Source organism: Numenius arquata, chromosome Z (assembly GCF_964106895.1).
Source record: "Numenius arquata chromosome Z, bNumArq3.hap1.1, whole genome shotgun sequence".
In the NCBI taxonomy this organism is placed as follows: Eukaryota; Metazoa; Chordata; class Aves; order Charadriiformes; family Scolopacidae; genus Numenius; species Numenius arquata.
In genome coordinates this window covers 25,250,994-25,264,854 of record NC_133616.1, presented here as the reverse complement: position 1 = coordinate 25,264,854, position 13,861 = coordinate 25,250,994, and the positions used below count along the sequence as shown (strand labels likewise).

The following is a 13,861-nucleotide window of genomic DNA, read 5'->3' as shown; positions in this document are numbered from 1 at the left end:
AAAAGCTCTTCAGGAACTTTTTCCTCTTGGTTGCCTGAGTGGAATTCCTATTAGTGTAAATGCAAAGTAAATAGGTGCATTGAGAATGGATATATGCCTTGACTTGAAAACCCGGGGCTTCGATTTGTGTTTCTGAAAAAGCAAAACTTCTGAAACCTGGGTTTGAAACCTTACGTTCTACAAAATTTTTATGAACATGTGGCAGGATCAAACCCAGAAGTATCAACATTAATATGGGAGGATGTGGGTTAGAGCTGATACTTCACTTGCATTAATACTTCTGTGTCTTAATTGCACATGAATCCTTATTTTTAATCATCCACATAATTGCATAACAGCGAGTCTCCGATGCATATTAGGAGCAAAATATGAAAGCTGAATTTAGGATCATGAATCTACTTCCCCTACCCCATTACTTGGAATTTGACCAATTACGGACACTTCTGTAAAGCAAAATACATAATGTTGGCAGCTTCTCTGTATTCTGCATGCTTAGAATTTTCTTGATTTATGTAAGGCAAGCAGAAAAATTATTTCAATGGTTGAGGTTTACTTGCAGATCCCATATAAAAAATTAAAGTCTTATATTTCTGTAGGACACTTCCTTACAAAATGATACTGGCTTTATGAAAATTTCTTGAAAACACAATGTCCAATAATCATGTTTTGATTCTTATCCAAGACATTAACCTCAAGTAAGTTAAGCTGGAGTTTGTGCTTCAGAGGATACACAAGAGTGAAAAGGCAATAGCTGGTATTCCATTTTTTTTACTGACAATGACAATTAGAAGGTCAAATAGCCCCTTCCAGACAGCAGATAAACATTATAATTTGTGAAAATCCCTTAAAGAAGGTTGTGCTTGAGCACAAAATCCCCTTCAGTCTGTAACATACTCCAATAATAAAACTCAGCACAGAAACGAAAACTGGAAAATTTGCAGTAACCTTTACATGTACTGGCTGAGTTCACCTAACACGGACTTAGGCTTCTTGTTTGTATACATTGTGGACTGGATCCCTTCTGCTATATTGTATTGTGCAGCACAGTCTGTTTGCCAATATTTCTTCCACGTGCATTCTTGGTGAATAAGCGGGAAGAATAAGCAGATGTAGAGCAAGAACTGAATATGGCCCTCACAAATTTAACACTAACTGGTATATAACGCTACAAGCAAGATCCTTCTCCCATGGGGTCCACCAGCATCAGTGCAAGAGACTCCTCTGTAGTTAAAGCAGAAGTGGAAAATGGTAATTAACATTATTTAATAAATATTTTTGACAGATAAGGGACTTTTTCAAGAAAACACTTGGTATCTTTTGATAAACTCACATCATTTACATAATAAAAGGTTGCAAATAATTGATGGTGTTCCTTCAGATAGGTGAAAGCAAAACTTTATTATCCTTTTATTCTTTTTTTTTAAAACCTGCTATAGTCACTGAATAATATGGAACTGTGAAGATTTTGCAGACCATGATACTTTTGTGTCGGGCATTTAAGTCTGTGTGTTCAAAGAATGCTCTTTGGTGATGAAGGGCTTCTGCTTATTAGATAGTAGAGCAACACCAGCGCTGCTCTATGCCCATGAATTGGCCTCCCCAGCATCTGTGCTGTCTCCGTCCTTTAGGCTGGGGACGAGTTTGGACTGTGACTTCTCCCCAGGGAGGTTGTGGCACCGTAATTCCTTCCTTCTTCCTTTTTTTGTTCCACGTCCTTGTCTCCTATTCTGCCCCCCTTCAGCCTCCCTCTTCCTCCCGGCTCCATAGTGCCCTGCACCCGCTGTTCTGTTTTCCTCACTCCAACCCTGCAGCTCTCTGCCAGCCTGCCGACACCACCGCCTCACCCTGCCGTCTCCACTGCAGGGGCAAGGACGGCGGGAGTGAAGCCGGGACACACTGGATGTGGGGGAGCACCCTCCGGCCTGCAGATAGCGTACGTGCCATCATGCAGGGAGGGCAACTAAAGGGCACGTGAATACAGGCCATCTGAAGGTATCTGAGAATCCCACCGGGCCTGTGTTGGAGAGGAGCCTGCTCCGGTGCTCCGTGCAGTGTTGGAGCTGCTGGGACAGAGCCTTTGCAGTCCCCAGCCCTGCAGCCTGCTGTGTCTTGCCTGGCATACAATGAGCCCCCCCAGGGGCCGTTCTCTGCCGTGCTCGTTAGCTGAATACACCAAGCCTGACGTAACTGAACATTAATCAACACCACTTTGCTCACCTAACGTAAAATTTCCCTCCTATTGTTGCCCTTCCTTTTATGACATAAATAATATCAGACAGCTGCAGCGATTCCAGCTGTGTGCTGGGTAGCAAGCTGTGAGCGGGCCAGCCAGGGCTTCCTGGGTTTCTTCTGATGTGACAGTGGTTCATCTGTGTGGATGAGGCACAGGACAAAGAGGGTTGGGAAGCCCACTGCGTGCTGTCAGCTCCTGAGTAGGAGAAGCGCCTCACAGCCCTTCGCCTGCCACAGGGTCCCGTGGGAGACCCTTCCTTTGCAAGCAGAAAGCACAGGGTGGGGGTGGGGGCCAGAGCGTGGTTTGATGTGGGCATGGAGCAAACTGGTTGCACAGCTGCTCAGCCCCAAAGGGGCTTGCTTGCTTGCTCCCATGCTTTCTGAACATCAGCAACCCAGAGGCTGGAATTTTCTGGACAAACAATGGGATAATGATGTCCTGGGGGCACACACAATGCTGAAAATTGTTGTAGTTGAAAGCAGATTTCTTTTTCTTTTTCTTTTTTTTTTTTTTTTTTTTTTAAACTGACTTTGGTTAAGCCACCAGGTTTGATGGTTTGTTAAGACAAGGAACCTTCTTCAGTAGCCTCGATCCAGTCAGTTGGATCCCTTCCGATGCTCCCCAGCTCTCTAAATGAAATGGAAGCGCAGATGATACGTTCCACTCTTTGCCAGTCAAGAATCCTCTAGAAACCCAGTTTTCCCCCGTTTGCAATCTGCACGGCCCCTTTTGGTGACACTCCTCAGTGAGGAAAAGGGGATGAGTTAAATTCCTACCGAGCCCACAGCATCCCCATCCGTTTTGAATTCAGTGCCATTAAACACGTTTCAGTGTCCAGGGCTCCAGCCGGGATCCCCCGACAGGTGCAGCTTTTGCTGGACCTCACCGAGATCTCCGGCTCTGCCCGGGCTCGGACACCCCCACCGACCCCGCTCCTTCCCGGCCCGGGCCCCTTCTGTCCCACCCCACACCTCGCCCGTGCCCCGCCGCGGCCCCCCGACGGCACGGCGCGGCCCCCGCCCGCCCCCAGGCCCGGGGCAGCCCCGGCCAATGGCCTGCCGCCCTCCCTCCCCGCACCGGGGGCCGCCTCCGTTAAACGGCGGGGCCCGGAGCAGAGAGGCGCGCCGTCCTCCGCCGCCCTGCCCGCCCCGGCCCGCGGCCGCCATGGGGTGCGAGCGCGGCGCCGCCCTGTTGCTCCTGCCACTCGCCCTGCAGCTCTGCCCTGGCCGCGCCGCCCCCCCCGCACCCCGAGGTAAGGGCACCCCCTCCCCACCGCCCCTGCTCCTCTTGGGCTGGCAAACTTTTCTTGCCCCTCTTCCATTCATAGGCGGGTTCGGGTTTGCAGCGCCCCGTCCCCTCCGCCGGGAGGGCAGGGAAGCGGGGCTGGGGAGGCGCCAGCTCCGCAGGTGCGAAGGGAGACGGACCTGGAGCTCCGGGAAGCGGTCGTGGAGCCCCGACCTGTGATTTGCCCCGCGGGAGCCCCCGCCTGTGGTTTGCCCCGGTTCGCGGTGGGAACCGGAGGAGGTCGCGGTGTAGCTGCTCCATCAATCACCACCCCCACCTCCCCCTAAAATCAGCAAAAAAGTGGCCTGGTTTTATATGGGTGCTGGTCGGTGTGTTGAACGTCTGAAGAGCACTTTTTGAGTTGCAAGTGTTCGTAAATGAGAAGTGAATTGCTAAGCTATGAAAACTCGTCGGGAAAACCCTACTTCATAAAGTGCATAAGAAAACGGGTACCTTCTAAATCCAGCATTACTTTGGCAATACTATGCACGTAGTAAGTCAGGCTGCTTCTACAGCATGCATGAAGTGAGGGGTATTGCTCTCCAGTAGCAGCTTGTGACTGGAACCAGCTCGGCCACTGAGTGCAGCATTAATGTAACTTGGTAACACTCCAGGAGCCTTAGAGCTGCTCCTGGTTCTCTCTGCATTTTTAACACTCTCCATTGTCTTCCGAAATTATGTTTGACACTTTAATCGGTTATTCCTTAGTGAAGCAGATCTAAAAGGGAGCCAATCAGATTAATTTAGCTGCATTTCCAAAAGCCTTTATTAAAGTCCTTCTTGATGTAAAAACATTTCAGAAAATTCTCATATTGAGAAGTAGGGTATTGCCATATTTTAAAGAAAAGAGGCAGACTTCTGGCTTGTTAGAGGTAGTGGCCAGTCAAAGACCCCACTGTCAACATGTGAAATTTTCACCTTCTTACCGTCAGTAAGAAATCATTGCAGGGGGTAGGGTTTCACTCCACGTGTCTAAACCATCATTAATTATCTTGAAAAGTGCTGAACAGCAGTGGAGCAGTGTTTAAATTTGAGGTTATTATGGTTAGCTGTGACTGGAGGAGAACCTTGGAGAGTGTCAAAAAGCTGGTGTGACGTGGCAGGGGAATTAAGGCAACGAAAGAGTCTTTTATTTTGAGCTCCATCCTCTGATGTGCCACTGATTTCATTCCTCTGTGCCTCCTCCTCTGATGGCTTCCTGTTGTGTCTTCTAGCTCCCATCTAAAGAGCCAGACTTGATGTTTTGGGGTAGATCTCCAAACAGTAGTTTGCCACTGTCTCAAGGTGTAGCTGATCCCTTGTTATTATTTTCATAGGACAGCAAGCAGCTCCCTTCTCAAAACCACAGAAAGCAGGTGGGGGAGAGAATTCTTGGTCTGTCTCATGCGTGGGCTCAGTTTAGCCCCGGTGGGTGTGCACACACACGCCTGTGCTCGGAGGCATGCCTGAGTCCTCGCTCTCGCTGCAGGGATTGAAACCAGCTGCTTGTGTCTTTCAGCTTCAGCAGTCCTTTTCTATCCATTTGTTTTCAAGTCTGCCTTTCCAGGGGGAGGAAAGAAAAAATGAGATTCTTCTGAAAATGAATTCTGAAATCCTTGTGGATCTTTTTTCTTCTTGTTCCTTCCAAACAAGCAATTGTCTGTGTAAGGTCTAAGAGCTGTCTCTCTCTGCCAACTCTACTAAGAATGTAAAATGAGTTTTCATAACCCTATTGCTCTTCTGCTAGCCACTTCTGCTGGCATGTGTGTAATTTCGCTAAAGGATGGATCTGGTCACGTACTGCGTCTACATGCTGGTCAGTGGAGATATTCCCAAGAGAGGGTTCAATAACATTATGTTGAAGGATCTGGTTGAGGCAACATGCTTTATGGAATGCAACTACCAAACCAATTTGAGCATTCATTTAAATGGGCAAATTTCAAAAACTTCAATAAATGTTTTCCATAAGGTTACACAGAAGTTTACCAAGAGTTCTCCCATATTTTTAAGTGTTTGACTCTAGCAGAGATTAATTAGTCTCACAGGAATTGATATAAAACCAGCCAATAGACCTAGAAGGACTGGCCAAAATATATAGCTATACTTTGTGCTGTCAAAGAGTTAAGTACTGTATTGTGGTGCTGTGGCTGAGAAGACTCAGCTGTGTTTTATGAATTATTATTTCCTGCAAAATGCTGTTGTACAGAGTTGTGAGTGGCATTTCAGTCTCTTGCTTGGGCAGTTGCTTTGCTCTCGGTGCACTAAATAAAATACCCAGCCTTTTTCCTCTGCTGTCTGGGTCACTGGTTTCAGGGTGAGCGGTGGTTGTCCTGGGATGCTGTAAATCTGAACTGAATGGAAAAAAAAAATGTCCCTTGGCGAGGTCCATCTCAGATACGTGTTTCTTAGTTGTTTGACAACAGTATTACAAGTACTTGCAAATCAAGGGCCTGATTCTTTTTCTACTGTGTCCTGAAAACTCTCAGTAGAGTCATGGGATTCTTGGACCCAGTACAAGTGCAGACTTAAGCGATGATCTGTATTTCAATGGTTTAATGAGATGAAGGGAAAAATCTCTTCATTTTTCTATTTTGGAAATGACATTAGTGTCTAGGTGAATGGATGCTCCAGGATGAGCAATGGAAGCAGCACAAATCCAGGCCCTACCTAATATAAGGGAACAGGGTTTCCCACACGGCTGTGTGTTGGTCTGTGTTCCCATGTCATTGTTCTCTGAGTGCTCCTTCAGTCTCCTCCTGCTTGTAGCGTATGGAAACACTGGATTGGTAGGATGGCTCTTAGTCAAGGATTGCAGTTTTGAGGTCATGCTGCATTGAAAAGACTCATCTGCAAAGTTCCACCATTTTTTGGCCTGGGAAACTAAACTTAGTGGTACAACTGAGGTCTTGAATCCAGGTAAGGTACAGCATGCTCTCATGTGCCATTGCTGTCTGCCTGGTGTTAGGGCTCTTCTCTGGTGCCAGCTCTAGAGTATTGTGCTGGGCTGAGAGGGAAAATATGGCCCGGCTATGATAGGCCTATGGAGTGGCAGTGGTATACAATGGTTAAATATACCCATATATTTAAATATCACCTGTGCATAGTCATTTATCAGACATTATTGGAAGGATATAATATATATACTGCTTTAATAGCAGTGGGTTGATATAGGAGATTATCAAGAAATCTAGTGGAATAGTTTACAGAGTTTGGAGACATCATGGATTTAGGAACATCTTGTTGTTTCAGTGCCATAAGGGGGATAGCTGACATACGTACTAGTATAATGTTACTCTTTGCTGATGCATTGTGCAAAAAATTAAAAGAAAAATTTGAGACAGCTTTCACTATGCCTTCAGGGTTTTTTTTTTTTGGTTGGTTGGTTTTTTTTTGTCAGGCCTGTCTTTCTTTGTTATCCATGCCAGAAGGGAAAGATGAGCCTTATTTATATAATGTATCTTCTGAGAAGTCAGTGAAGTGAGAAGGAGGTTATGAATATCATATTGCTTACCTGGCTTTTTAGCATTTTAATTGGCGCCCTGCAAATGCCATCAAAATGGTTCTTAGGATAAGTACACTAGAAATTTTTCTGAAAGTTTTGATACTGGATCCTCAGTCTGATTGAAATGTAAACACAAGCATCTGAATTTATGAAAGCAGAAACAGTTTAAAAAGCTTTCTGTTGAGGTGCATTCTCAGAAGAGAATTTTAGAGATCTATCTGAAAATATTTGAGTACCTCAATTTGAAGACTAGATATTTCTGTGTTAGTAGTTTATCGATAATTCCTTTTAAAAAAAAAAAAAAGTTGCTAAAAGATGATCAGTTGCAACAAAAGCTATATATATTGATAGAATCACAGAATGGTTTTGGTTGGAAGGGAACTTTAAAGATCATCTAGTCCGATCCCCCTGCCATGGGCACTAGATCAAGTTGCTTAATCTGCCCCTGCCAATGTTAGGGGAGTTGGAGTAGATGATCTTTAAAGACTATCCTCATATTGTGAATTTTCTTTTCATGTTATTTATTTTAGGTAGGACAACTTGGGTTCGTTTTAAAGTATCCATATGGAAATATCAAAGAGTCCACAATCTCCAATGGGTGGCTTCAGACTACATTCTTCTTTGCTTATTATTATATTTAAATTGTTGAAATTTGCTTATTTTTCAGTTTTTGACCTTCTTCCATATTCCAACAAGAGAGTGGTAACAAACTTCTTGCAACAAGCACTTGGTGATCCTATGCTGAATGAAGTATACTTGCTCTCAACTTTCAAACTGCAGCCAAAGAGCACAGCCACCATATTTGGCCTGTATTCATCAGCTGACAACAGCAAGTATTTTGAATTTACGGTAATGGGACGGATGAATAAAGGTGAGTTGTTTGCAGTAGGTTGGGGAAAACAAGTGTTGGATCCATAGTTATTGGTGTGTCACAGATGCATGTTTAAAGCTGTGTGATTAACTTTTGTGCTTGAGTCATTCCTGTCACCTGCTATCACCCCTTAGGACTCCACCTCGCAAGATAAAAGCGTTGGTAACATCCCCTGTCACGCCCCTTCTCTTTCCTTCCTGTCACTGCTCTCTCCTGCCCAGGGGAAGCTGACCTGACAATCAGCTGGTATCACCTCTCTGAGCAATGCTGAGAAAGGAGGGGAAAAAAAATGGAGTATGGAGAAAGGAGTCAATTTGGTTTTCTTTTTTTCTTTTTCCCCTTGGGACAATCACTGGTTCTTATTACTTAGGAATGTGAGGGACACACGCACATGCTGTCTCATGCATATGAAAGGCAGGTTCTTGTTCTGCTGACCCTGGAGGTTAGATGTGACTGTGCAAGACAAACATTCCTGGCACTTACAAGATCTTTTGGGTGAATTAAGGTGTTTGTTCTCCATTTATAAATCAATTAATTAGGAGTCAGAGTAGGAACTTCAGGAGACTTTTGGAAATGGAGGGCTTTCATTGCTCTCTAGAACAAATCTAGGATATATTGCAATTTTAAAGTTCAGTGAAAAATTATCGATTGATGTAAATTATTGTTGCTCCATTGACTTCACCAGTGCTATGATAATTTGCTGCTGCAAGTGATGTAATCGGGCAGCTGAGTCCAATATAGTGAGGAAACTCTACTGAAAAATTTCAATTTATACATAGGAAAATTATTCTATGTGCTGAAGAAAAGCACACCTTTTGCTTGGGAAATGTAGGGGAATGAGTTAGATAAAACATTGGTAGTTTTATCAGGTCTGCCAAAATCCTTCTGAGATCGGAAATCACAACTTCTGTGCTATGTGTTTGTTGGGGGTGGGTAAGATGTGGACACCTTATCAGTAGTTGTCATCCAATCTCTAACACTGATTTACCTAATTGTGAAATAAATGACAGATCACACATACTCCCTCTCTCCCTCTCACATGCGCACAATTATGTGTGTATATGTATACACACAAATATTTCTATATACATATGATTTTGAACACATCAAATGTTTCTCTGGATTTTAAAGAATACCTGCGTGCTTGATGGTTACTGATATGCTTAACCTAACAGATTTAAGAGGCTTTCTGGTGGAAGGTTACAGGGCTTCTTTTGGTTTGTCCTCAGTATGCTAGTGTTGTATTTGAGACATGTCTGTGACAGGATGGTAGCATATAGATAGGCAGCATGAAGAAAGTTGTCCTGTCAGTGACCAGCGTTGAGTAGATGGGGGCATCTCTAACCTACCTGTGTAAAGGACTGATTGAACAGAGGGAGGCTTTTTGCAGCAAGGCTGTTCCATGGAGGTCTCTTTGCCTCCTTATTACTTTAGTGCACCTTGTTTGAGGCATATGGCAGCGTGCAAGTAGTAGGCAGCGTTTTCACGTGTGATTACTCTGGAAGTGTCAAGCATCCCATATGGCTACTTCATGCGGTAAGTTAAATTGCATCTAGGAGATCGTCACATGAGATGAAATTATGGAGCGTGGGGGCTGTTTGTGATCTTCTAGAGACCGGAGATCATCACTTAAGAGGTGAGCCAATGTTGGCATCTAATAAAAATGCAGGGTCTAAATATCTACCACTTTGGAAGGGTGCATACATGCGTAGTGCTTCCTCTGCATGGTATTTCCACTTATGCACCCAAATCTGATCTAAGTATACCAAAGCAGTGCCACGTTTGAAAGCTGTGTTCCAAAGGGTTTGCTCATGTTCTGGTTTTGTTGTGGTATAGCTGATAGTAAAATATTCATGACACCTAAATGTTTTTAAAGCACAGGTCTGCTTTACTGAGTACCTGCTTAACTTGTTCTGGTTAGACCAATGTGCATTTCGGAGGAGAATAGCATCCATGGGTTTCTTACCCTTTTTGAACTATTCCTGTATGGAACAAATGGCGGTAGATGCATAGAAGTGATATAACAACAATTCTGTGAAGCAGTTCCTATACACTGACAGAATTAGTAGTTTCACTGAAAACCTTTTTCTTAAACAGGTGAGCCACTTACTCTCATGAGCGTCAGTGCAGAATATCCTAGCAGCAAACATGTAATGTAGGGGCTTGGATGAGTTAAATCTTACCAAGGCAGAGGCTGTGGTCCAGCAAAATCTCCCTTCAAAAGCCTACTCTAGTTTACCAGATGGATATTTGGCTTTGGCTGAGGCAAGAATACTTGATATTCCTTCCAAGCCAGACTGCTCCTTGTCCTAAAACTATTCTGGCAGGGTCCATTCTGGGCCCTGCCACCAACTCTTCTGTCTTTTTCTAGCTTACTGCTGCATTTGGTCACTCTGAATGCAGGGCCCAGATCCAAGGAGCTTGCTTTCATATAACCAGGTGTGCATAATATTCACATAAGTAAAATGCCTGCAACGTACTCTGTCTTGCCAGGTCTTAGAGTTTGCCAAGAAATGCTACCTTTCAGTAAGTTGCTGGTGACCTCATGCACCTTTGCGGAAATCTCAGCTCTGGCAGTGTTTTGACATAGACAGCAGTGAAAACATTCCTGATATTGATCGCAGCTGCCGAGATTTTAGCACTAGTGTCGACTTTAAAGATGGAGACATACCCCACCTTGTTCACGCTGGTATAAATCCGGATTCTTTTAATCATTAGACTGAGCACTTAGAAAAATACTGGGGAACATGTACCCAGTAACTGAGAAAGTCATTCACAAACAGAGGTATCGCAGCATCAAAGAGGATACACTAGTAATGGAGAGATGGGAAGATAATTTGTTAAATTAATAGAAATGGGATGCGTTCAGTAGGTGTTACTGGCTCTGAAGCTAATAACAGTTTTCCCCTCCACTATATCCACAATTTTTTATTGACCTCAGGTTAATGTAGGTGTTTCTTGAAGGTCAGAGTGTTTGTGAGCTCTCACTTGATGCAACAGTAGCAGCCCTCTCTGAACTGTGAACAGATGTTCACAGGAGCCAGCACTTAGCTGTTCAGGTGCCCAGCGTCTGTGCAGCTTGACTTCTCAATGCATGTAACTTATCATGAGGAAATAAGGGACATGAAGGTTGGCTATCAGCAGGATTTTTGAAACAAGGTCTATTTAACATTATAGAGTAGTCACACACTGGCTTGATGCACTTGGCTCATTGCTTCTGCAGATATGCATTCAGAGAGCCAGGGAGAGATTTTGTGGGGAGAACAAGCTAGCTGATCTAAGAGATTTAGCTTGCAGATCCTAGCTTACAGATCTAATTTCCTTAGGAAAGAGACATTTTTTCAATATTACGCAGCATGTAAGAGTTTTGTTTGTCTGCTCTTGTGTTTTTTGATGGTTCATTTTCGTTCATTTTACTTCATAAAATGAGAATTTGTTGCATGAATTATCAAGTAGGTCATTCACTAATGCCATAAAAAAGAGTTGAGAGGGGGCTTAGTCATCTTCAGGGGTGGAATATGTCTTTTCTGCATTATGCTTTGTTTTTACTTACTATTTGTTATGGAGAAATGTAGGTTATTGGCTTGGAATCATGCTTCCTTTGGTCGTTAATGATGCATTTGGGTACAATGTCAGACAGCTTCACCAAATGCAATATGCATCACTGAAACTGATTTTTCTAGTTGTACATTTCTGCTACAGAGTATTTCTAGGGCTCTCAGATACCTACTTGCCCAAGTGCTGAGTTCAGGCTGTCAGCCTTACCTTTACCACTTGCATTTTAGCAGGCTATGCCCTGTGAGGTGACGTTGGTGAAGCCAGTTAAAGCGGCCTGGACAATGCAGTGGAAAGCACCGTGCAGGCAGCAATGCTTTACAAATAGGCAGTCACTCAAGAGTCCTGGTAATCCTGCTCTGAGAATCGATGTCCCATTTATTGTTACCATATATATCTGCATATGGGATGCATTTGCAAAAGCTGACATGGAAAAATACCAGAGCAATTGTAAATTTCCATAGGATCTTCCCTGATCAGCCTTGGGTTATCTGCTACCCTCTGACAGTCCTTCTGTGTATTTTGTGCTAGTGGTGTTGCGCTATCTGAAGAGCGACGGGAGGCTGAACTCGGTGATCTTTAGCAACATCCAGCTGGCTGATGGCAAACCCCATGCTGTCATCTTGTGGCTGAGTGGCCTGCAGCAGGAATCAAGCACAATTGAGCTGTATCTGGACTGCCTGCAAGTAGGTGCCATTCAGGACCTGCCCAAAGCATTCTCAGCGCTGTCTCAGAGGTCGGCAGCAGTGGAGTTGCGCACTTTCCAGGAGAAGCCACAGGTGAGTGGGAAAAACTGGGAGCAGGCTGAGCACTTAGAGGGATCACCAAGGGGTCCTCTGGATCACTGACTGAATCCAAACCTCAGCCCTCGCAGCAGCCAAGCCCTGTACAATGCTGCTTTGGTAATACTTGAGTATTAACTTGTGAAATAAATGTAAAATAGAAGTTCCCTATGGAACAGGTGAAATCTTAGCTTTGTTTAACCCAGTGACAGTTATGTTGTCCCAAAGCAGTGTTGTTACCCAATGTGCAGATGCCAATATACACACAGAGTAGAGGTATTATCTATTTAAATAATTTCTGCAGAGATGGGTGCTAGGTGGTGATCCACAAAGCTAGCACAACAGCCTACAAACTCTTAAGAATATTTATGCAGTTCAAAACACAGAAATACACACCCTTAATTATAATTATTGTTTAGTACCTTATCTTAGCAGTTTCTATTCATTAGCACAGTCTCTCGCTTTCATTTAAAGTTACATACAAGATCCTTTAATTGGTGCGTGCATGCTCCAGCACCATGGTGGGGGGTAGTTCAGTTCAGTCTCTAATTGAGTTGGTGGTTGTGGTCTCCCACTGCCACCTTCACCTTTCCCCCAGTTACTGCAAATCTTTGTTGACTTTATGCTTTATGCAGCAGCTGAATGGTTTTCAACTGGTTTTGATGCCTCCTGTGGGGGGTTGTTCCCTTGTTATCAGCCGCCTGTTCTTCTTCAAGGGTATATTCATTAGCAAGGCATTTATTGTTTATACCAAGTGTCCAGTTTCACAGGGCCTTGTAACCTTTTTACAGCTCTTTGCTCTACCTTCTAAAATATATTTTACCTTTTTAAAAGTACATTCTATCTTCTTAAAGTACATCAGTTATGCTATTCACTGTAAACCCAATTTTTATCTTATTAAAAAAAAATAAATTAAAAATTACTGCCTCCTTCACATGAGTCTAGGTGTTTCTTGGGGACTGGACTTTTTGCAAGGACTGATGCAGTAAGGGCAGCTCTCCATCAGCTTCGTCGAGCTGCCAGTATGAGCAACCCTTGGCTGTATGTGTGGCTTTCCTCTTCATGGTAGGCCACGTGGACTAAAAAGACAAAAGAATGAGGGGACATTCACATGGTGCAATAGTCAAACCCCCATCTGTTTGACTACAATAGCTTTTCTTCCCCTGTCTGCCAGCCAGGGGTTGGCAGATAGCAGTCCAAGGTAAACAATATCTTCCACAAGCATCTTCCATCATCATTAACACAAAATATGCATTAGAAGGTTCAAAGGCCTTCTGCTCCCAAAGTTGCCCCCTTGCTTTGTTTCATTGCAGGCATGAAAATGAGTCCGTTTATATGGAGAATCACTAGGGTGCCCACATTTCTGACATGAATGTAAACCTGTTCAGGGGAGGGGATGAGGAAAGTCTGATTTGGATTCAGTTCAACAACAACAAAAATCATTCTTATATGCCACAGATATAAAAATATGTGAATTTCCTGGTATGTGAGATCATATGAATTGGAATAGTAAAAAAAAAAAAAAGGTTCAAAATAAAACCACAGGTATGTGAAAATCTGCAAGGCAAAGATTAGAGATTTTATTACAGTTCAGATGCTGATGGGTGGTCCTGAAGCGGATGGTGCAGGAGCTCTGCATGCTTAAGAAATGGACA

At 43.8% G+C, this 13,861-nt stretch overlaps 1 protein-coding gene across 2 annotated transcripts in view; it reads left to right on the top strand.

Moving 5' to 3' along the window:
- The first annotated feature begins 3,397 nt into the window (after window positions 1-3,397).
- The window catches only part of THBS4 (thrombospondin 4), a 39,060-nt gene continuing 28,596 nt past the window's right edge, over window positions 3,398-13,861 (top strand). The window contains exons 1-3 of one of the 2 annotated variants that reach the window (XM_074166585.1): window positions 3,398-3,485; window positions 7,666-7,869; window positions 11,956-12,203. In XM_074166585.1, the coding sequence (XP_074022686.1) occupies window positions 3,398-3,485; window positions 7,666-7,869; window positions 11,956-12,203 (540 nt within the window). Of the gene's footprint in view, window positions 3,486-7,665; window positions 7,870-11,955; window positions 12,204-13,192; window positions 13,217-13,861 lie in introns of those variants that run through there. The other variant, XM_074166586.1, reaches the window with a different exon arrangement.